The 25,058-nt window shown below is 34.6% G+C and overlaps 1 protein-coding gene across 1 annotated transcript in view; it reads right to left on the reverse strand.

Moving 5' to 3' along the window:
• Nucleotides 1-25,058, reverse strand: part of mus312 (mutagen-sensitive 312) — a 575,442-nt gene that overhangs the window by 334,823 nt on the left and 215,561 nt on the right. Inside the window, exons 10-11 of the mRNA XM_090395332.1 lie at nucleotides 21,345-21,467; nucleotides 2,067-2,273 (exon numbers count right to left, since the gene is read on the reverse strand). Coding sequence (XP_090251458.1) covers nucleotides 2,067-2,273; nucleotides 21,345-21,467 — 330 coding nt within the window. The remainder of the gene's footprint in view (nucleotides 1-2,066; nucleotides 2,274-21,344; nucleotides 21,468-25,058) is intronic.

The raw sequence follows: 25,058 nt of genomic DNA on the forward strand, positions 1-25,058 counted from the left end.
TTTACACATGATGATATGTACATCCACAACTATTGGTGGAATCTTGGTAAAATAAAGCATTAACGACAGTAGATTACATGTTCAGAATAGGCAATTCTGAACATGTAATCTACTTCAAGACAGGTTTTGTAGTGCATGTGAAGGTTTATCTGTCATCTTGGAGAACAAGGGTTGGGGCATCTGCTGGACATCATGTAATTTTATCCCTTAGTTCATCAAAGTTTGAAGGCAGGCCATGGTAATACCAATTCCTTCAATATACTTCAAACGATGGCATCAAGTGATGTGAGATCAGGAGAACGTGAATTCTCTGAACTTCAAAATAGCCTCTAGAACCAGGTGATGTGTGACAGGTTGCTTTGTCTTGTTGGAACACCTGTGCACAAATGGAATGTTTTTTTGCACAACACTTTCTATGCAATTCCTGGGTGAACAGAATTAACACACTGTCGATGTAGCATTTGTTATTCAAAGTCACAGTTACATCACCCTCTTTAATGAAGCAGGGCCCAATTATGCCATGGCCAGAAAAGAAACTGCACACCATGTGATGACCTTCTCACAGTGAAGAGGTTTCACTTGGACAAATTCAGGTCTCGAGAAACCAAGAAAGCTGTAAGTTTGTTTATTTACATGACAACTTAGATGGAAATGTGCTTTGCCCAAGAACCAGACATTATGGAGGAAGGGCAAATCTTCACAGACATTGGCCGGCATGCATGCAAAGTATTCCTGCTGTGGCATAATCTGTTGCTGTTAAACACAGATCCACCTGAATGACATGAAAAGGCACCAGCTCCTTAAGGATACTCTATAATGACCACCTCAGTATCCCAAGTTTTACTGCTATTTGGCGTTCATTGCATTTCGGAGACAGTAGCACATGCCTGTGATTCTCATTTGTGTTAACAGTTCGTGGTCTCCCTGAATGCCCTTTGCATTAACACAGAATATTCCTGGTATGTTGGAACCTCTCAATTAAGGCAATGATGACACCACTGGTTGGGGGGGGGGGAATGCTTACGGAAACGACGAACAAACTGCTCACAAAGATGTCATAGGAATAGACCATTTGCTCTACCAACTCTGTATGAAAGTAAATAATGCTCAACAATAAACATCTTTTCTTCCAACATTAACACTATTGCTGCAGATAAATGTAATGGCATAGACTCTATGTCTATGCCATTATAGTGAAGGGTGTCAAAGTTCAGTTTTTTTTTTTGCACCATACTGTATTACAATTTTCATTATTCTTGTTGAGAGGCTTATACGCTGGTTAAACATGATAACTAATAATTAAGGAATTGACAGCGTACACTAAGATATAAATTAAATAAACTTTAATATATACTTTCTGATATTTCGGCAAACGTCACGTTGCCATCTTCTTAGGAACTTAATACAAAGACAGTGCACATAAGTACTACATAACAGCAAATGAGAACTGAAGCTAGGAAGCTAACATTTTCCTAAAGTCCTGATGGTGCCCCCTGGTGGGCTATATTGGTAGTTCTTGGCCTTTGGGCTGAAGTTCTTCTGATAAATGTTTCCCAAATTTGGGGCAGTCTCATGCATCCAAATTTGTTGAGGTTTGGCATGTTCCTAAGGGCTGAGGCTGATTCCGTGAATAGTCTTTCATATTTGAACTTGCTGCGGTGTATTACTGTGGCTTTCTTCCATCTTATTCTGTGGCAAGTATCCAGAGCATGGTCTGCAAGCCCAGAGTGGCTGTACTGGTGAAATCGGATGTAATCCTTGTGTTCTGAGATTCTGATATTTGCTGTTCTGCCTGTTTGGCCAAAGTAGGACAATTGACTGTAATTGACCATTTACTTATGTGCACTTGTCTTTGTATTAAGTTCCCAAGAAGATGGCAACGTGACGTTTACCGAAATATCGGAAAGTATATATTAAATTTATTTAATTTATATTTCTAGTGTAAGCTGTCAATTCCTTAATTATTAGTTATCATCGTATTACAATTTTGTTAAAATATAGAAATAAAATTTTCTTAATAATATATTTAATTAGGACTATTTTAAATAATGAATGAAGTGAACTACCTCACCACTTTTGCCATTACTGTCCATGTAGTGTGTGGATACCAAATCTGATGATCTCTTGATTTGGTGGCCAGGAATCCTTGTACGATCTCGAAATTTGCTACCAACAGATAATTTGCTAGGTGACACCATGCCTTTTAATTGTGATGCATAAAAGTCTTCTCTGATATTTGTTCCCACAGAAGAAAGATTCCACAAGGGCGATTCCTAAAATGAACTATTTTTTAGGAACATTCTGTGTCATAAACTGACATCGAAAACATTTTTGAATAAATACTGTAAAGGGTGATTAACTGTAAAAATAAAGGAAAAAAGTTCCACACAAAAGTCTTTGGATACTTGGTTGAAATATTTAGAAGAATGCATAAATATAAAATATAAGGAATGAATCATAGGCTTATGGTTATGCTTTAGAAAAGATTGAAGAAAAGGGCAGCAGTAATAATAATAGTAAATATTTTGCTTTTTTATAAAAATCTCATCCAAGAAAAGTTGGAAATCCTTAATAACTATGGATCATGATGTTAAAAGGAGAAAGCACACATCTAGGGAGACTAATTAACTAACTTTATTTAGTTGTTAAATTATTAGTTGTTCACGTTATGTTGAGAAAAACACATTTTTAGGAAGCCCTTGGATCTGTTTTATTGTTTTCTGATTCACCACTGAAACAGAAAACAATAATTGTCTTCCTTACTTGACACTTATCATCAGGCTAACAATTGGAATCAGAGGAAACTATCAAGACTGAACGGTACATCTATCATGTCATACCATCACACTTCCCAGTGTGGTGTTATTGAAACCTTAATAGAGTTAAAACAATCTGTTCGAACTACACTAGGCTCTTTGCTGAAGTCAACCATGTATAGGACACTTTTTTTAACCAATCAATTCCCTTTTCAAAACAAACAGAACTTTGCATCCATTCCCCCAAACCCAGATCACAAAAAAATCTGCATTCTTTAAAACATGCAACATACAGACTTCCTTTAAACCAGGGATTCCCAACCCTATGCCCGCGGGCACCGTGGTGCCCGTCAACCAATTTGTGTGTGCCCGCTGCCGTTCAACCGTGTGCCATATAGTTTGAAATAATCATGCAACAATTCATGGCATGCTATATGACGCATGCGTTAATGACACATGACGAGTATTAAACGCATACAATGTAAAGTAGACGCACATTCGAAGTTGTTCATTCCGGTTTAAGAACTGGAATATCATCATATTTTCCTAATTATGAAGCACTGGCCAATGAAATGCAATGCCAAAGATCACACTAACTTATATATATATATATATATTTAAATTTTTATATAATGTAAACTTTTAAGTAATAAAACATTTGATTATAATGTAAACTTTGTATGTATTCATTTAACAAACGAATTCAAAAAATTTGCTTGAAAAAATAGATGGTGCCTGTCGCCCTATCGGTACTTTAGAATGTGCTCTAGGAAACAAAAAGGTTCGGAACCCCTGCTTTAAACCATATCCAAAATTAGCTATTCTTATCTGCTCAACAAAAGATCATCTGGGTATCCTGGTGGCTTCACAGTGTTCTCTGCTCTTGCAAACTGACATTTTAGATAAATTGAAAGAAAAGCCACCATCTGACTGATCATGGGAATATAACAAGGATCTGTATTTAAGTTTTGTAGATCTGCAAAAGGCATATGACAAGGTGCCAAGAGGAAAGCTCTTCAAAACACTCCAGTTATATGGTGTAAATGGGACATTATATCAAGTAATACATGGTCTCTATTTGAGTTGTAAATAAGCAGTTAGAATCGAAGGAGACACAGGAAGATGGTTTGATGTTAAGTCAGGTGTGTGCATTATTTCCACTGTTATTCATGAAAGAACTTAGGGATGTTAATCTCAGCTCTTTACTTTATGCAGATAATGTTATACTCCTAAATAAATCCAGGATAACTCTGCAGGATTCCCTGACAAAATTGAATAACTGCTGTAATAAAAAACATTGAAAATGTCAACTGCATCCTGAATGGAGAACATACGGAAAAAATAAAACATTTAAGCTATTTAGGCACACTTTTTAGTGAAGATAGCAAATTAAATTTGGAAATAGACAGCAGAATTAGTAAAGCTGGTGTGGTATGTAGTCAACTGAAGTTTATATGGAATAAGAGAGAGATTAGTCAAAATACAAAACTAGCTGTATACAAGAAGGTGATCAAACAAATTTTAACTAACTGACTTGACAACTGGGTTACAAATAAAATTCATGATCAAAAACTGGAGACCACAGATATGGAGTCCAGAGAAAGATTAGGGGGACTGAACAGATGGCATCAGTGGCAGTATCATATTAAAAATGCTGATATTAGGAAAGAACTTGACATTGTTAGTATTCAAGAATGTGTTAGCAGAACTAATCTCAAATGACATAGACACTTGAACAGAACAGGAGAGTAAAGATTGGCTAAACAAGTGTTCTTTGACAGGTTGGCAGGGAAAAGACCCAGAGGAAGACCAAGATGTAGATGGATTGATACAGTAAAAAGTGCCTTAGAAGACAGAAATATAAGATCTGATAATATTGAAATGTTGACAAATAACAGACTAATCTGGAAGAAAATGGATGATAGGAAGTTAGTAATTTTTCATGTAGTACTATCATAAGATCCTGTATACCCTATGAGGATATTGTAAAATCCGAAAGAAGTAGGGCTAACAAACATGGAGGAATTATGCACTATGATAAGGCAGGAAGTAAAAAGGCTACAACAGCCTATGATAGACAAACTTGATGCAGTCATGCAACAGTTTGAGGGAATGACAGCAAAAACCTCTGGATAAACTCCTCAAGCAGAGAGGAATAATGAAGTAAGAAACAGACGGGAGCCTTCCAAATGTTTTGTTTGCAACAAATATGGGCACCTGGCTCACAACTGTTTCAGAAACAAGGGATCCTCCAACGGGAATGTTAGGTATGAGTTGAATCTTGTACTTAAGCCTCATGGTTGTGCAAATAAATCATGGAGGGGAGAGGGCAAGAACCTAAATTATCCGAGGAGGTCAAAAATTATCATTAAAGGAAAGGTACAAGGATCGCCTTGTGACGTATTGCTAGAAACTGGTTCCCAGGCCTCAGTCATAACTGGAGATAATTTTCAAGAAATAAAATCCAGTGTATGGAGGGGCACTTCTAAGCTGAAGAAACCAATTAGATTATTGGGAAACTCAACATCAGAGATATATGCAACGAAGAAACTGACAGTAAAAATATACTTATCAGAATTTAATTTGTGTGTTTGGCAAGAGTTATTGGTCCTCCCCAGGACATCTCGCCCAAGCATATAGATAATCCTAGGAACTAACTTTCTGGAGAGGTACAAATTCTCTTGCGACTTCTCTCGAAATGAAATGTTCCTAATGGGAAATAGATGGTCAGTCAAAGGGAACTATGTTTGTAGGGGTAGAGTTAAGAAACCAAGTGAAGAAAGAATACCGCAGAATGAAAAGGTTGAGCCTACTGAACTGACTAAAAAGGGGGTACTAAAGAATGTCAACATAACCGTACTAATTCTTCAGTATGTTCAGCATCCAAAAGGAACAGTTACTCAGAGGCCTACCACATATTAAGCATCAAACTAGTGAATGACCAAGGTGAAACGGGAGAAATTTGGGGGGAGGGTAATCAGAGAACAATAGAAGTATACATTATTGAGAGATATAAAAGATCCAGAAGTTCCTATAACAAATCGAGGTGGAACAGGCATAGAAAACATGACGTTGATATTCAAACCAGACAGAAGTTTTATTATTCCAACATCCTCTGTTTTCTTTTCTTGATAAGAGAAGCAGTAAGAGGATTGTTAGCTTGGAATTTAGCTATTGCTACAAAAGCAGCACACTTGATAAAAATTGGTGCGAGTGAAGTTATGAAGTTTTTTGGTTCAAGACTGTGGAAAATAGAAAGGGAATAGGTTTTAGTATAGAGCATGAATCGGACATGGTGCAAATTAGAGGATAAGAAAAACTAGTCAGATTCTCTCCAGAAAATTCGCAGGCAAGAGGTTTAAAAAAAATTTTTTTTTGAGAGAGACAGCCTATGTAAAATCTTGTATAGAAGGAATTTTGTACAAAATTCTTATATACCGATTTTACTTGAGAAAGAAAGAAAGTCAATACCAAATACTTGTGGTTTAATTAACATTTTTTCATTAGTGTTTTATGTAATATGGTAAAATATTAGAATGAATTGCTAAATTGTTTGACCGCCAATATTGTACAAACAAAGAGATAGCCCAGACAGGATTAGAAATGTAGACCTGAGGCTATCGCCAGGTACGAAGGTCAGCAAGTTATGGGGTTTTCCCACCATGACTCAGCGATTTCTTAGGGGGGAAGGAACCCATGGTAGAACATCTGGGGAACTTGATCTGAAGAAGTTCCAAGGCAGTGAAGGTAGAATAAAAGGGAGACAGGCACTCTGCTCCTGCCTTGTTCTGGTTTTGCTTCGAAGAGGACCCTGGGTCCAGCCGTTCCAAGGATAGGGGAAGGATATCCCGCTAGCAGTATTTCGACGATGATAGGAGATTTTTAATAGTGGTGTTGGCCTGTTCGAGAAGTCCCATCGCGAAGTTCTTTAAGCGATCTCCGAGAATGCTGTATCGTCGTAGCTGTGGAATAGTGTCGGTTTGCAGTTCTAACAGGAAAGAAGAAAATTACGTTCGTGATCTCTAGGATCTTGAATGTTGAACTGGCAGAGAAAAGTTTCAAGTAAGATTAATGTAGAACTGTTATGGATTGTGAACCTTAGAGCAAGGATTGTTGATTATATAGTTGCAAGCATATTGTAAAGTCGGAAAACCACACTTCTAAATTATTGCGAAATAGTTATCTGCAGAGTGATGAGCATTTGTTAATGTTAAAAGATTATTGTTAAAAGTTAATGTTTGAAGGAGAGACTGAATGTGAAGCTTAGTTAAGCATAATTCTGTTAATGGTCTAAGTTAAATGGAGTTGAAATGTGTGTGAAACTAACCACGTGTCTGACGTATATGTGAATGTATATATTTGTCTTTGTTTTTAAATAAATGCCAGAAATGCTGATATAAGTAATTTGAGAGCCAGACATGTGCATTGCATTGTTACTTAGCAGAATTGAAAACTACCAGATAAATTTGATATGTGTGAAATCTTTTTCCTTTTACTTTGTAATTACCATGTCTTAGTATGAATAAATTGTTTTGTTTGTTAATAACTTGCCTGATTTCAACTTACCAATGCACTTCTCATAAAAATATAGAACCTGTGTGTCCTTAAAGTTAACCATGACTGACTAATAGTAAGTTTCAGACAATGCTTGAATTAGGATTGAATATTAGATATAATTCCATGTTCCCCTGAACATTTCTCTTACATGTATAGGAAATACAAACAATTTCTTTGTGCGATCTTTAATGGACGCAGTCATTATACAAATAAATTTTTAAAGATTAGTGTAAGAGAAAGCCAGCTAGTTAGACAAAGGAATTGGTTCCAGTCAGAGGCAATTCCTGAATCTATACTCCACACACATGAAAGTAACATAGTTACGACCTTGAGGGGGGGGGGGAATGAAATTATAGACTAAAGGATTAAAAGTGATAAGACTAGCTCAAGCAACGACTACAAACTCAGTAGCACGATAATAAAAGATAGAGATATTATTACAAAGGTGCAGTCCGAAATTAAGTAATAATAAATAACAAAAATAATATCAATAAAAGTAAATAAAAATACTTAATTTTTACAGTATATGTCAGGAATTTGATGATGATGATGACGACAACAAACTAGGCCACAGAACACAAGAAATTATATAATGTAATCACTTAATAGCAGACAATAAATAATATCTTAATAGGTGAAGTTGTTTTGGATTATCCTAAACAATGACAAAAACAGTTGTCTAAGTACATAAGCTATACAAGGGATCTGAAATATGAAATAGTTACTGTATAGTTAACTATTTCATTACCATTAGTCATTTTTATTCTGACTAATGTCATTTTTAACAGGATAAAAATGACAATTATGCTGGGACATGTCCCTAAGAAGTTATAAAAAGAATCAAAGCTGGAAATCTTCCGGATATGAAACCGCAGACTTAAATGTGCAACTGATAGGAAAATGTAGGGAAAATTTAAAAGTGTGAAAACAAGATTTCAAACCTTAGAAATTGAATTACAAAATTTAAAAAAACATTAAAAGAATCCAATTATTAAAAAAAATTAAGTAATGGTATGTATCAGTGGTTCTTAACCTTTTCCAAGTCATGGAACACTTTTGATTATAAGAAAAATTTGGGGAACACCAAAAACATTAGAGCCATAAAACTAACAATAAAAATATGCATCGACTTGCCTTTGATAAAAATTGAACTTATTTTAATGCGATACTCGAGCTTGTCGGCTTTTGCAGATTTCAGCAATATCAGGTCTAATATGTGATATAGCTACTCTCATCTCTTTGTCTATAGTAAGTCTTTCACGCTTTTCAGTTTTTATATTGGTTAATATTGAGAAACCGAACTCACACAAATGTGATGTTGAAAACTGTAACAAAATTTTCAGCGCCCTTGTGGAGTGAGCTGGGTATTCATTTGGTTTGGACAAAAATCCAAAATTCCTCAAGTTATTTCAGAGAATTTCATTTTTAGAGTACGATCCGTTGATAAGGTAACTAATTGTTCTTCTTCTTGTAACAAAAATTCATAACTTGATGTATTAACTGTGCCAAATGGATTTCGTATCCAGTCATAATTGTGTGTATTTAAGGAAGGAAAAGTAACTTGAAATTTCTTCCAATATTGTCAAATGTTCTATTATAATGGAAATAATTCCCTCAACATTTTTATTATTGAGCGAAGGAAACATATCTACTGTATTTTTTTCTGATATGCAGTTTTTCCAAAGAGAGACTTTTTTTCTGAATAGCTGACAGTTTGTCAGTGGATATCAAAATATTTTCATTTTCCTCCTGGTTACTTGTATTAATGCTATTTAAGTAATTAAAAATATCGGCTAAATATACCATTTTAGCACACCAAACATCATTTTGAAGCATCTGTACCTTCATTTTGAAAAAAAGCCAATAATTCATTTTTAAGTTCTAAAATTTGGAATAGCACTTTACCCCTGGATAGCCATCTTATTTCAGTGTGCAAAAGCAAAGATTCGTACTTGGTTTCCATAGATATGCAAAGTTTTTTAAAAAAGCATGCTTTTCAAGGTCTTGACTTGATGTAATTTACCATATTTACAACTTGGTCTAGTATAGGTCTTAATATTGCCAGTAATGTTTTTGAAACTAGAGATTCTCTGTGCAAAAAACAGTGTGTAGATATAATATTTGGGTTCATTTTCTTTTCAAGGGTAACAAATCCTTCAATAGAGCCCACCATTGATGGAGCACTGTCTGTACAAATTCCTACACACAGCTCCCATGAAATTTAAAAATTTTTCTAAATATGACATAATAGAGCAAAAATATCTTGTCCTATTGTACGTTTGGTAAGTTCTCTGTAGCAAAGAAATTGATTCACTGTTTCGTTTTCATTAATGAAATGAATGAATCCTAGTATATGAGCTTTACTGCTAATATCAGTGGACTGGTCAATTTATAAAGCAAAATGTTGTTTGGAAAATTTAAGGGTAACTGTTTTCTCAATATCATCTGACATATCTTTAATTTTATTTTTTATTGTATCGTCCGAATGAGGAATTTTTATAATTTCCTTTTTTGCTTTGTTGCCAAACATAATGTTTACTATTTCACAACATGCTGGTAAAATAAGAGACTACTATAGTATGTGGTTTTAATTTTATAGCAATTAATTCAGCTACCTTATAAGATGGAAGTTGTGCCTTATCAGATATTTTAACAGTTCTTTTCTAAATATTTTACTTGTTTAACTTGCATGTCTGACAATTTCTTGAAATAATCTTTAGTTTTTGAAGCAAGATTGACGTGCTTCATAGTAAAATGGCGTTTCAACTTGGCAGGAACCATTGCACTATTGGACAGTTTTCCCCCGCATACAAGACACTGGGGAATAGGACATTCTTCCTCACTGGTCCATGTAAAACCACAACTTAAATATTCGTCTGACTATTGTCTATTAATTTTTTTTATTTTACAAGTATAATGCTATCTTCTGTACGAGTTGTATTTGCAGCAATGTCATGACTACTACTTCTTCCATTTGTACTTGCCCCATCATTAATATTTGCCCAAGAATCACATTTTCGTTTAATAATAAATTTATCCATGTGTACTACTACGATGTTAGACAACCTAGAAACCAAACACACATTAAAAATGGACTGCATGCTATTATGATGTTACACAACACACGAACCAAATACATATCACTGAATGACTGTAAAAGAGACGCTGCTTCCACCCTTCCTGCAAACACATGACCTATAAGTGATATTCTATTACTTTAGAAGTCAATGCGCATAGCAGTCTTCAGTTGTTAGGATCAGAGTAGCCAATTACACTCAGAATTGTGTCATGCGACATCTTTCACCGGCAGAACACTGGTTAAGAACCACTGGTCTGTATGATAACTTCTCTAATGGATTCAAGATATGTGCAAAAAAGAATGGCATTTACTATCACAGATACGAAATAAATATGTAAAATAAATATCTACAGATATTATCATTAATGACAAACAATAATAATAATAAAACTGCCATCTGTAAACATTTGCAAGTGTTCTAGATTCCTTTACTTTAAAACCCAAAGTCTGGCTTAAGTACACTGATGATGTTTTCATTATCTGTCATGGTGGCTAGATGTTAGATACCTTCCTCAGCTAAACAAAAAACACAAATGCATATAACTGAAATTGAAAGTCAGAAAACACTTCCATTTCTAGATAAACTTGTCACATGTCCTTCCAGCAGTCCTTCCTTCAATGTTTACTGTAAGCTTACATATACTGACCAATATATATATACACATAAATTCTTACCACCCACCCAACACAAAAAACTAGGTGTCATTAAAAAAACAGTGCTTAAAGATTTGCTCCAATGAACAAGCACCTAAGCATGAATTAAAATTATCAGCAATACCTTCCTATAAAATGGCTACAGCAAAAATACTATCATCAAAATTCTTCACAAGACTGTGCCTAATAACAAAAATAAACTGGATTACAATTACAATAAAACTGTAGCCATTCCATACATTAAAGGGATATTTGATAAAATAAACAGAATACTACACAAATGCAACCTTAATATCAACTTTAAAGCTCCTGCAAAATTAAAGAACTTATTCAAACTCCTCCAAGGATCCCCTTCCTCCCCTTGCTAAAAGTATACATTCAGTGCATCTGTAACTTGTCTTATATAGGTGAAACTGGATGCATAATTACTATCCAAAAAAGGAACATAGCATATTAAATTTAATAACTATGGTAAATCTAGCCTTTTTCATGTGCTGAATAACTCTACTCAGCATTGACTGGAGAGATTCATTACGTCACACTAAAATATGGTATGAGCACAAATTTAAAGAGGCCTGTGAAATTCTAATCAACCACCCTAATCTTAACAATAATGATGGACTAAAAAACCCAAAAATATGGAAGGAATGTATTCTACCCACATAACTTTTTGTTCTAAGAGTTCATTATGAATTATAATTAGTATTAATATGAATCTGTTCTCTGACCATGTTATAAATAAATAGGATACAGCTTTGATGTAGGTTTTTTTTTTTTTTTTTTTTTCCACTAGAGGTCAGGTCAGCAGAATAACGGTTAATCAAATCATTGTCACTTTGGCATACTGTTTAAAATGTAATGTAGCTTGTCTATGTATATATGTGTGTATATTCTAGATGATGACTTTAATATGAAGGTCAAAGCATCAGGAAATTAAACTAATTATTCCTAACACGATTGTAGTCTCCATACTTTATCAAAAAATGACTAGAAATACACTAGATCAAGTTCCAAAGGAGTGGAAGGAAGGCAAAGATTGCAGTGCTTCATTAGGGAGTGGCAGAACTCAAGCTCTGAACTACAGGCCAATCTGTGTGTCAGGTGATGTGGTTAAAGTGCTGGGGAAGGTAAAACCAAGTGAAGACCAAGATCTTGAATTGGGTTCACCACAGTAGTTTTCTCTTTGATGGACAGCACAAATATGCTAAAGGGACATGATGTTTTAATAATCTGCTTACTTATTACAATAAGGTGACAGGTGCATTGTGATAAGGGGAGATGGATACACAGTAGTATACTTGATTTTACAAAGGCTTTTGATAAATCACCACATGAAAAGTTAATAGTCCAACTGTGTAGAATAGATGGGGTTGGATATTAGACAGTGCAGATTGGAGACTGGCTGTTTGATAGGTATCAGCAAGTGTATTGGAGTGCAATATCTCAGAAGAGGAAAACCACGAGTGGTATACTTCAAAAGTTGTGTTTTAGGGCCATTGCTGTTTAATCTCTATGTTAATGATACCTGGGGAAGGTTTGAATTGTGAAATATTCAGCTACTTGCAAATGATGCAAAGTTGGGAAGAACTATGAAGAGTAGAGCAAATGTTATGGCTTTAAAAGAGGATTTAAATTGATTGAATGAATAAGGCATGAGAGAAGGTTACCAGCTCAATGTTCTGAAGTGTAAGGTTTTAAAATTTGACAAACAAAGATAGGATGTGGAATTTATGCTTGGTGGGGATATATTGTTGGAAGTGATGGAAATAGACTTTACGGTGATAGTGGATAAGGATCTAAAATTTAAGAACATACTGACAAAACTGTGCAGACAACATAATGAATTCTAGCAATAATGCACAGGACACTAACTTTAAGGAGATTATTATGATTCCAATGTATAAATTAGGCCTTGATTAAGCCATATATAGATTACTGAGCATAGGTTTGATCACATAGTTTTCAAAAAATGAAGAGATATTGGAAATGATCCAGAAATGATTGACTAAGATAGTCTCTGGAATGTCGAGTGTGAAGAAAGGTTGAGAAGATGCAATTTGCATAGTCCAGTGCAGCATTTCTCAACCTGTGGTCTGCAGGCAGACTTAAATTAATTAAATATATATTTTTTAATTATCTAAACAAATTAAAATTGAATAAATAAGTAAAAATTATTGAAATCAAATGGAGACTTAAGAAAACAACAAATATCGTCAGAATGTTCAAAGGCGAAAGCAATAAAAATATATATTGTTGTTCACTTCACCCCTCGTTTATTATTTCATTCTGCCGCTAAATTTTTAGCGGCAGAATGACAAATGTATCGTCATTCTGCCGCCTTTCCTTGCTGTTTTTTCAGATTTGAAGTGAACATGTGTTATCCACATTTCAACCAATTACTTGTTGTTTATTGATTTTTATTATTGAAGGTCTCCCTCCTTCAAACAAGGCTCAGAATATCTTCAGAAGTGCTAAGTGATACCTGAACAAAGTGTGTTGTGAGTTAACCCCAGTATTTATATATTTTTCAGTTTTAATAATGGAAAAGTGGCTTAGAACTAGGACTTTGAAAAACAGAAGCAAATGAAACAGGTGATGCTAACCCTAATTGTGATACACGTGTTGTAACGGTGAGTAAATCTAATGCTTTTAAAGTAGAAGAAAGAAGCAGTTCAAAGAAAAAATACAGTAGGAAATATAACAGTTCATATTTGGAATTCGGGTTTACTTGGTGTGGAGATGAATGTGAAAAGAAACCTCAATGTGTTTTGTGTCATGAAGTGTTGTCGAACGAGTGCATGAAACCTGCGAAATTCCGACGACATTTAGAAACTAAACATTGTGATGTGAAAAATAAGCCAATTGAATTTTTTCAGCGACGCTTAGGGACATTAAATCATGGAAAAGATATAGTTTCGGCCATGGGTTCGATTCATAGCAAGGCACTGGAAACATCCTATATCTTAAGTTTGCGCATAGCAAAAACAGGGAAACCTCATTCTGTCAGAGAAAATTTACTACTTCCAGCTATAAAAGATGTAGTAAAAACTATGTTTGGCAAGAAGATGATGATTTGATTCCTCTTTCAAATGACACTGTCAGTCACAGAATTAATGATATAGCAGGTGATGTAGAATCTCAGTTAATGGAAAGAGTTAAAAAGAGTCCTTATTATGTGTTACAAATAGACGAGACTACTGATGTTACAAATGATACGCAGTTAATATGCTACGTAAGATATGAGCACGATAACAACATTCATGACAATATTCTGTTTTGTAGAACTTTGTCATCCCGAACAACTGTAGAAGAAATATTTCACTCTCAATAATTACATAATACACAAAGGGATCCAGTGGGAAAAATGAATAGGCTTCTGTTCAGATGGAGCTCACGCTCTTACAGGCAGGCATAGTGGGGTTGTTTCTAAGGTCAAAAAAGTAGCTCTAGATATGAATTGGGTGCATTGTTTCATACATAGGGAAGCGTTAGCTTCCAAAGGAATGCCACCAGAATTTAAAACTGTGCTATACAATGCCATCAAGCTAGTTAATTTTTATTAAAGCTCGACTGTTAAATAACAGGATATTTTCAGTACTCTGTGATAAAATGGACAGTGAATATGCACAACTTGCTTCATTCTGAAATTCGCTGGCTTTTCAGGAGCAAAGTACCAACAAGGTTATTTCAATTAAGGCACGAAGTTTTATTATTTGTAAATGAACGTAATTCTGATTTTGCATCACTCCTTGTTGACGAAGCATGGTTATGAACACTATCCTATCTCTCAGACATTTTTTTGAAATTAAATGAACTAAATCTCTCCCTTAGCAGCCTGTGTAGCTCAGTGGATGTGCGTTTGCACACCATGGCTCTTGACCGCACGAAGGATGACATGCTTTTAGATTTATTATGTTATAAATGACACAGTTTTTCTGAAATGTTGGTAATTCCTACATAGGTTTTTTTTTAAAAAAATTACAAAACATCAAAACGACGTACAGGGAAATAAATTAAAAACACAATGTTTATTTTTGAAGTAAAACTTTAATTCCAACATTCTAAAATGTTATTTTTCTTGCTTTTCTGTTCTCAAAATCGATGACATTGTCAAAGTCTATTTCATCACTCAGTTGCTGTTTTATAGACAGTAAGGCAAGATTTCATAAATGCCAAAAAAGGTGCAGCCAGGGGTCGATCCCCCACCCCCAAGCTACGCCTCTGTAACTTAGTGGTCTGCAGAATTGTTGTAGGCATTTTACTGATCCTTGGGCTTAGAAAGGTTGAGAAATGCTGGTCTAGTGGATAGGAGGAAGAGGAGATATGATAGAGATATAAGTTGTTAATGGTGTATATATATATCAGATTAATGTTGAGATTTTTCATAGAATGGTGTAGATGGGAAAAGAATAAGAAGTCATCGCTGGAAGCTGTATAAGAATGAGAAGCAGGTTTTTTGCATGAGGTGATGAATGATTGGAATACATGAACTGAGAGCACAGTGTCTGCAGAGAATGTGAATGTATTTAAGACATGGTGTAATGAGCTGTGCGTGTATGATGGAGGGACCTGCTTCATATTTTCCTATTTTAATAACTGGTATTTTTATTGCTGATTTTCACAGCAAACTTGTGAGGAATTATTTAGTAGATTAGGCTCCTATTTGAAGATCAGGCTTAATATCACATTCCTTAATAATGTAGTCTGTGTAAACTATAATGAATCTTTGAATCCATAGAGGTCTAAGGATAATAACAGCAGCAATAATAATAATAATAATAATAATAATAAGAGAAAATAAGTTTGCATTTATATCAGATTAATGTTGAAGAGAATTTCCACAGAATGGCAGAGATGGGGAAAGAACAAGAGGTCATCCCTGGAAAATGTAAAAAGAGGGTGTGAGGAAGGAAATCAGAAGTAGGTTTTCTGCATGGCGTGATGGAATACATTACCCAAAAGAAGCATAGTGTCTGCAGAGAATGTGAAGGCATAGTGTGATGAGCTGTATGACAAAGGAACCTACCAGAATGAATCTTTGAATTCATGAATGTCTAAGGATAATAATAACAACAACAGCAATAATAATAATAATAAGAGAAAATACAGCCAAAAGGGCAAGCTAGCAATATCAAAGACAGTGTTCAAACTAATTTAAACATAAGAATATGAGAATAGAGTGGTTGATCAATGACTAGAGATTACAGAAAGAGGGGTCTCGTTTCTAAAATGCGGTTGCTGCTTCATATTTTCCTACTTATTTTAATAACTGGTATTTTTACTGCTGATTTTCAGCAAACTTGTCAGAGCAATTATTTAATAGATTAGGTTACTATTTGAATATCAGGTTTAATATCACATTCCTTAATAATATAGTCGGTGTTGATTATAAATAACAGTAGAGAGAGAGAGAGACATAGAGTGCATAATGCTGGCTAGCACACTTAATTTAACATCACACTATCTTCCTATACCTTCAATTCCAACTATTTGATTACTTTAAACAAGTTTCTTCTTGGCTTTATCAATGATTTTCAAGGTCAACAAAGCTAAACTTTATATTGTTATATATCCTGATGATTCTTTGACTATTTGTCATAACATAAAAATTTATGTTATTATATGTCTGGATAAATATTTTCTTTATTATTCGGTATAAAATACTAAGGGGGGGGAGAATGCCAAAAGAAAACTTTTATCAGGAATAACTGAAGGAAAGATTACAGGTAAATGAATTAGCAATCTTAAAGCAACTGTGAGAGATTGATTTGAATACAGCAGTGGAAGTGGATGGGATACTGGTGTGCATGCTGAATCAGTGTTTAAGAGAGATGGCAATACCACCTCCATGGTTGTTCAACTTGTCTCAGCACATGCATGAATATTAATGAGTGGAACAAGAACAAGATAATTCTGCTATACAAGAGTGGAGCAGGGACTGAGGCCAATAATTATAAACCAATCGTAGTGCTATCTTTTGAATCCAAAGATAGCACTACGATCCTATATATAAGCCACAATGGTTTTGTTTAAAGTAGATGTTAATTTAGCAATCCACTCACATTTTATAATAGTATGACAGCAAAGCTGGATAAACGGATATACTATGATATTGTTGGATTTTGCTAAGTCATCTGACTGGTTTCTACATGTGACAGCACATATGGAATTTCTACTCATGATAGCTGAACTGGATACACCATAACATCTGCAGTTTGCCAAGCCACATGATTGGATCCTACATGTGAGGTTGCTATGCTAATTTACAGGGATGGGTATGCACAACAGATATATATATGGGAAAGTGGATGACTAACAGGTATCAGAAAGGAAATGGAAATGATAAGTCTAAGAGAAGTGGCATGACCAGTGATGTACCAAAGGGTTCTGTAGTTAGGCAACTGTTTTACTTGTGTATTAATGATATGTCAGATAGTCCATAGGCTGAAATCCATTTATTTGATGCTTAGTTAGATTGAGTGATAACAGACATTTATGATACAAAATTTTTGCATGCTAAGTGTCAACTCATTAAGTTGTAAGTTACGCATTTTAGATTGAGGATGTTGCAAGCAGCGTATTATATTAGTGGGAAATTACTGTAAGTAGTTGATGAAGCTAGAGACTTGGGGGATTACGACCAAAGAATTCAAGTTTAGCAGATGCAATGCTGAAGTAAATACTGTGTAAGAAGAAAATAAGCTATTCTCTCACTTTACAAGTCTGATAAGACTACACCTGCAAATATGATCATCTGTGTTACAAGATAGGGGAGAGATGAAAAGATCCAGCAGGTAACAAAGATAAAACCCAGCCTATGAAAACTGTGCATATATGAGGACAGATTGAGGGAACGTGTCCTTCATAATTTGAGGATTAGATGTACTAGAGGTTATATGATATAAACATTTCATACAGGGCATATACATGTGAGATTTTCCAAATTATGCCAGATGAGGAGAGAACGTAGAAGTGTGTAGTATGGAAGTATACGAGGGATCAGTTCTTCTCATGACATATGATGAGTGCTTGTAGAATGGGGTAATGTGTGGAACAGATCACCATTAGATACAAGCACTCCATGATGGGAAAATAGATCTTTTTAATCTTTTTAAAACTACTCAAAAAGAAAAATAAAAAATTAAAAATTAAAAAAAAAGATTCTCCAGGACATGACTCAGAAAAACAAGGAGATACCATCGGCTAAGTTTAATCGCTGTGCCACTACCATGATCTCTCATCTCAAGACCAATCAAGTTTAGCAATAGCATAAAAGTCCTCCCCATCTGCAAACATTGAGGAAGCATCACCACTGCATTTACTAACTTGTATGAATATTTCTAAATGTGAACAACCTAAAAAAAAGTGCTGTATAAAATACATGAATTTGACCTCTAGCTGGGATCAAAATACTGTGGACAAGTTGCACACTCACTTTGGAAGAACTCCTCATTTATATGGCCTCCCAAAAATTCATAAAGAAGGTTATCCAGTAAGACCCTTTGTGAACTGTACTGACTCTCCCCACTTATAAAATTACTAAATTTCTGTCACGTTTATTAACTGCTCACACTGGACAATCCAGATCGTTCATCAAGATTCCACACATTTTCTTGAAAAAATCAAGGAATATTCAAATACAAGAGTGGGATCTGTTAGTCAGCTTTGACATCGTTTCCCCTCTTTACCAACATTCCATTATTTGACACTGTTAATTTACTATATGATAATTACCCTCCTGATATTGCAGAGGTTTTTGAATTTGTTATACAATGAGAATATTTCAGCTGGAAAAACAATAGACAAGTTGAAGGTACTGCCATGGGTAGCCCTCTATCTCCATCTTTGGCAAACTATTTTTTGAACCATCTAGAAGATACCTTGTCTCATCCATTCATCCCCAATCCTCTCATTGGTTTTGTTATGTTGATGGTGTCTTTGCTATTTGACCTCATTCTGAAAATGAACTTACCACATGCCTACAACAGATTAATAGCCTTTATCCACGCATCAGTTCACCATAGAAAAAGAAAAGGCTGGGAATTTACCATTCTTAGACATCCACCTAACACGCACAGCCTCCGGTAATTTGTCAACCAGTGTTTATCGAAAGCCAACCTTCACTGGCAGATACATCCATCAAAAGTCTGCTCATCACACCTCTCAAAAAATTTGTGTCATCAAATTTTTTAATTTTATTTTAATTTTATTTTTTTAATTTAAGCAGGGTTAATAATATTAATAGAGCACATAAGGTGTGCTCCTCTCCTTCAAGTTTACAGCAAGAACTTCTCATTATCAAAAAGTTAATGGAATTTAATGGTTACAACCCTTATCAAATCCAGCAGATAATGGACTCCTATGTTCCAACACTTCAGGATTCGTCAACAGACTGCAGGTTTCCAATCCCTTATATTTCTGGCATCTCGGAACCGATTGGTAGAATTCTAAAGAAGTATCATCTTATTTCCACATATTTTCCAATCAACAAAATTTCTTATCTGTTGCCATCTACAAAAGACAAACTGGCATCTCTATCATTAGCTGGAGTTTGCCAGATACCCTGTGAATGTAATCTAAAATCTAACATACTTTGAACAAACAGGCCGTTCTGTAGAAAAAAGAATTAAAGAACATCAATATTACATCGAGTACATGAAACCTCAACGTCTGGTCTGGCACAAGATAGTATTGACACTAAACACAATATCCAGTGGGACAAAGCTCTTCTTCTTCATAGATGCAAGGTTTAAATATGAATGCTTTTTCAAAGGAAGTTGTGAAGCCCTTTTACATCGGCCAAATCTAAATTGGAACGATTGTCTCCCTCTCCCAAAAGTTTGGGGAGATTCTTATCTTATGTAACCATCAAAATAGTTATGTAATAATATTTTTAACCCTGCGGAGGTCGCGGCTGATATGACAGATACAAACAAATTGTTTAATATAAATATTCTTACACATATCCAGTGTATAGCTTTGAGATCATGAATAGCTGTACATGCATATATTACGAGTGATATTCCACACTGTTTATGCAGTCAGTTTTGGTTTAACATGTGTTATGTAAAGGTGTGTGATAGTTCATAGTAAATTGTATCTGGGAGATACTGTGATCTCCGATGTCAGTATAGTATTGGTTTAGTTTTTTTTATTTTTATTTACTGAAAATGGCTGGAAAAATATATCGATTAATAATCCATCAGATATTGAAGAGATTCAGCAATTTTGTTACTCGAATGCGATGATGAGAATGATAGAGTCGACTGCGAAAGGGAAAGTGATATCTGATAGTAAACTGCATCTCAAAAATACTGTGAACTCTGATGTCAGTATCGTATTGGGTTAGTTGTTTTTTCTTTGTTCAATAATTTCTAGATTGCAACTGAAAATAAATAAACCATCGTGTATTATATTTGCAGTGTTTTTTTTTTTTTTTTTTAAGTTTTATTGCATTTTAGCGCATACTAGTAATGAATGTATCTCTCATACACGCGATCCACACTGCAATTTTTTTGACTGTGACCTCCGCAGGGTTAATAATATTATTTATTAATACTAATTTCTAGCACGTGGCAACAGTTTTCAATTGGTAAACCACCGATTGCTGTATGTACTTTGTAACACAGTCTTTTGATTGCTTGTTTCTATGCACTGATGATGTACTGTTATTTTAAGTAGGAATATCTGTACTTTCATTTCATTAAAGTTAATTACTGTGGTTATTGGGTAATTTATTATTTATAATTATGCCATAGGTACCTTTAAAGATTAGAATCTTTAGAAAAATTTGACCATATACTGTCCAACCACAGATACGAGAGCCTCAGCTGACAATGTGCCAAGAAGAGTCAATTCATGTTGAAGGAGAGAAAGAAATAAGGCGATGACAAATTTGTCACCAACACGTGAAATTATGTGTTTTATACATAAAATTTTCCTTCAAGTATCGATACAAACAAAATAGTTACCACTTTAAATACTGGAATTTTCATAAAAGAAAAGCTAATTTCTGATGTATAATAATAAACACTCATCCCACAAAACGCATTGATTATTCTATTATCGGAATGGATTCGCCTTCTTCTGTCATGTGCAGAGTAGTCGCACAGTAGTAACTGGTGGTACATGCACTTTTATGTATTTCAATCAGTGTTTTAGATTTTACATATATGCTATCTTTATTAACAATAAATCTTATCGTTAGGTTATGATGTTAATTTTTTCCATTTTTTTTTATTCAGAAAGATTCTTGTAAAAAATAAAAAAAAAAGTAAATGGGAATAAACTATACCGACCTCAACTGCCAAGCTTAAAATTCTGCTATGAAAACTGGCCTTGTGATCAGGAGCTTCTGATTCTGATGCATTTAAATGTTCAAGTACCGAAAGAGATTCTGGATTGGATGTTTCAGTTTTTTTCTAAGCAGATCAGGGTAAAAATGAAACCTTGATTAATAAATAATGACAGGAATACAATGATGATGATTATGATAAATGCTTTAAAACAACAAATAATGCACATATAATTCTACTATAGAGACAGAAAGGGGTGGGTAGTGAACAAATCATTCAAATAGACTACAGCAATCCCTTGATTAATGCGCTTCTGATTAGTGCGTCATTTTTTTTCAATACCCAAATTCGATTAGTGCGCCTCTAAAATTCGATTAGTGTGCCTATATACATCTTGAAAATAAATGTTACAGATTTAAAAAATTTTCAATCTATACATTTTTTATGGCTAACTATTTTAAAAAATCACTCACCAGGATGAAATAATTTAGTTACCAATTTGAAACATTTTACAGAATTATTTTTTAATGGCATACTACACTATTTCGATGTATGCTATGTGTTCCAAATTTATTGCCAAAATTTATGTCGCCTGCTTTACATAGCATTTTGCTGATCATATCTCGTGCAATTGTTTTCCATACTTTTTTATTTTAAATTATTTTCCTAACATGAGTAAAAGAATTAGTGAGCAAAAAACAGAAGTGTGAAAATGATTCAAAAAGTAATCTGATTGGAAGAAAAACTTGAAATAATAAAGAAAAATGAACAAGGTGAGTCCAGAGAAAAGATAGGACAAGAACACAAAGATGGGTGAATTAACTGCTGAGTACAAAGAGAAAGGTAAGGCTGCTTGAAGTTCATCATGCATGCACTGAAAATCAAAGTATTATAATGATTGAATTAGAGACTTCTTTTTACATGGATCGAAGATTGTAACGAAAAACGGATCCCGCTAAACACTGGCCTTATTAAATCAAAAGCATTCTCTCTTTGTAACCTGGAAAAAAAGGGTTATCAATGATGAAAAGAAGAAGAATTCCACGTTAGTGCTGGGTGATTGAGCATTTCAAAAAGAGAAATAGCCTACATAATGTTCTACTCACAGGCAAAGCTGCAAGTGCAGATAAGGAGATATCCAGAGATTTTGAAGAAAATTGTGTAAGAAAGGGACTATTGTGATCAACAAATATTTAATGTTGATGAAATTGACGTTTGTTTTGGAAGCGAATGCCAAGACTTTTCTAGCCAAATCAGAGAAATCCCAGCCTGGTTATAAAGTCACAAAGTCGAATGAAATTACTACTAGCAATCTGTGAGCTGTTTGGAAGCACATTCTTCCACATTGTGCAAATGATTTTATAGGCTTTTCAAATAAATCTAAGTTAATTAAATCTCATTCTGAGAAGTTGAGTGATTCTGACCTGCTAAATTTAGATGCACAGAGGGAAGATCCTGAAGAATATGAAGAAAATTTAATCACTGACAAGTCCAAAGAGGTTTCACAGAAACAATTGAAAATAGTTTTCGTACAATTGAAGCTTTTAAGCAGCAATGCTTAGAGATTGACCCCCAGTGAAGAGAGAACCAGTAAAATTTGCAGAAGAGGCAATAGGGCCATACCGTCAGTTGTATGAAAAAAAGAAACAGAATGCCTGTGTTATGTTTGCTCGGCTGGGCCTTTGTTATATTCTTGTCTTTAGTTCTTTATGTTCTATCTTAAATCCTTGTCGTACTAACTAAGCCTGAAATCTCTAACTTATCTCTCAAGGGATGCTTCTCTAATCGGAACTCTGACAAAATTTATTTATTTTAGCTGCGCCAGCCAGAGTCCTAGTACAGAAGAATTCTTGTACAAAGAAACTTTCCCAGAGTTGAAGTATTACCTAATCTTATTAAAGAATTAAGTGCCTATAGAAACTTCAACATTGCAGTCATGGCCTAAACTTTCTAAACTTTCTTTAAATTCCCCTTATTCACAGGTTTGAACTTTAGTGAGAGGTAATTTCAATCTCATGCTCAGACAAACTCAGACTTTACATAGAAAAAACATGTTTATTAATTATCAAAATTTCACATATTAAACTTTTACATATCAAGGTATGTCATATCAGAATTCTAATTCATTAGTTGAGCTATAAGGAACACATTAATTATCAAAAACTCTAATTTTTCATCTATAGATTAAGTAAGCATATATTTATCATGAAATAGTAATTCAAAATTCTAAGTAAAACTTGCTAACAAAGGTCAATTCACATTCAACTAAGTGTTGCATACTCTAAGGCTCTCAGACTACTAGTCCAATATGATTAACACGTTACTGAGCACAAAAGTCACTTAAAAGTTATCTTTCTTTTCAATTAGAAATCTGTTCCTCTCTTTTTGCCCCAATACTCATCGTTACAAGAATAAGGAATTTACTGTATGTTACCAATGTCCTGAGAGGATATCGCACTTCTTTTCGTCCGTCCTTTGTATTCAGATGTCATTTTGCTTTATCGAGTTGCGTCCACGTGGAGATTACGCTGATCGACGCAAATTGCCATTCCTTGCACTTTGCCACATATACGCTCGTCTACTGGATCGATATCGTCATCTCGGCCGTCCTTTTTGAGGAACTTATTCCACTGTTTCACATCGGTAAACTTTTACTGATGGCCCTAGTTGGTGTCTGCCGTCAGCTCACGTATAGCATGCCCGACTTCTTCAGCTAGGCAACCAGGAAGGAGAATACTTCCGGTGCCGTCAATCGGTCAGCGCTCTGCTTGTCCACATGAGAAAACAGGAACAGAAAAACGGAGGGTTCAAACACAAGTGAACTCACTTTTTACTCTCCTTTTTAGTGCCCTCTTTTCGTAATGGAGGATCTCTCACTGTGCTCTCCTATTCACCCCTACGCGATTACATTACACTTCTGCTCCTTGAAGGGTGCTCATTTCGCCGAACGCGAGTTCAGCGCGCCTTCCACGAACGCTTCCGTTGCGCCGTTACATCATCGTAGGCAGTTAGCTAGCAACCTTTGAAACTTTGTTTGCACTTAGATTTACATTCTTATAGAGTATAATTTAGACATCAATAATTTTAACAATATAATTTTATTTTGACATACAATTTTCTCCTCAACTTTACTTCTTTCTAAGGTAATTGTAACAGGTTTTCTTTTTTATTTTTCTTACTTAATAGTGCAAACATTTCTAACTCAGAATTTTTTGTTTCTTGTTAAATCTTGAATGAATGACTTTTTGTTGAAAGAGTCCCCATTCAAGATCTAACACCTGCCAAACTACATTAGCTCAATTCTTTGTTAAGAAGCAGAATAATAAATTTATATTTTGAATATGTTTCATTGTCTTTCAGCTTCATGGTTTTCCTTTAACCAGGCCCTGAGACATACCCTAATTCTTTTATAAAAAGAATTAAGGGTCAAAAAAGAAATCTCAGGAACGAATTATACATTTTCCCACAGGTTATTATATTCTATTAGTGCATTTCAATTAATGCGCCTGTTTTAAAGAAAATGCATTAGGCGCATTAATCGAGGGATTGCTGTACTTCAAAACCTTATTCTTCACAGTCACCATCATCCTCAGGATGAAGATGATAATGATGTTTAAATCTATAAGCTTTCTCATGGGGTGTAATTGCCATTGCAATAGTACCTCAAGAACAAGTATTTTTTTTTAAATGAGAAAGCAGTTTCTATAAGAAAATGAA

This window comes from Typopeltis vanoorti, chromosome 7 (assembly GCF_054136105.1).
Source record: "Typopeltis vanoorti isolate ZY-2024b chromosome 7, IOZ_Tvanoo_1.0, whole genome shotgun sequence".
Classification (NCBI taxonomy): Eukaryota; Metazoa; Arthropoda; class Arachnida; order Uropygi; family Thelyphonidae; genus Typopeltis; species Typopeltis vanoorti.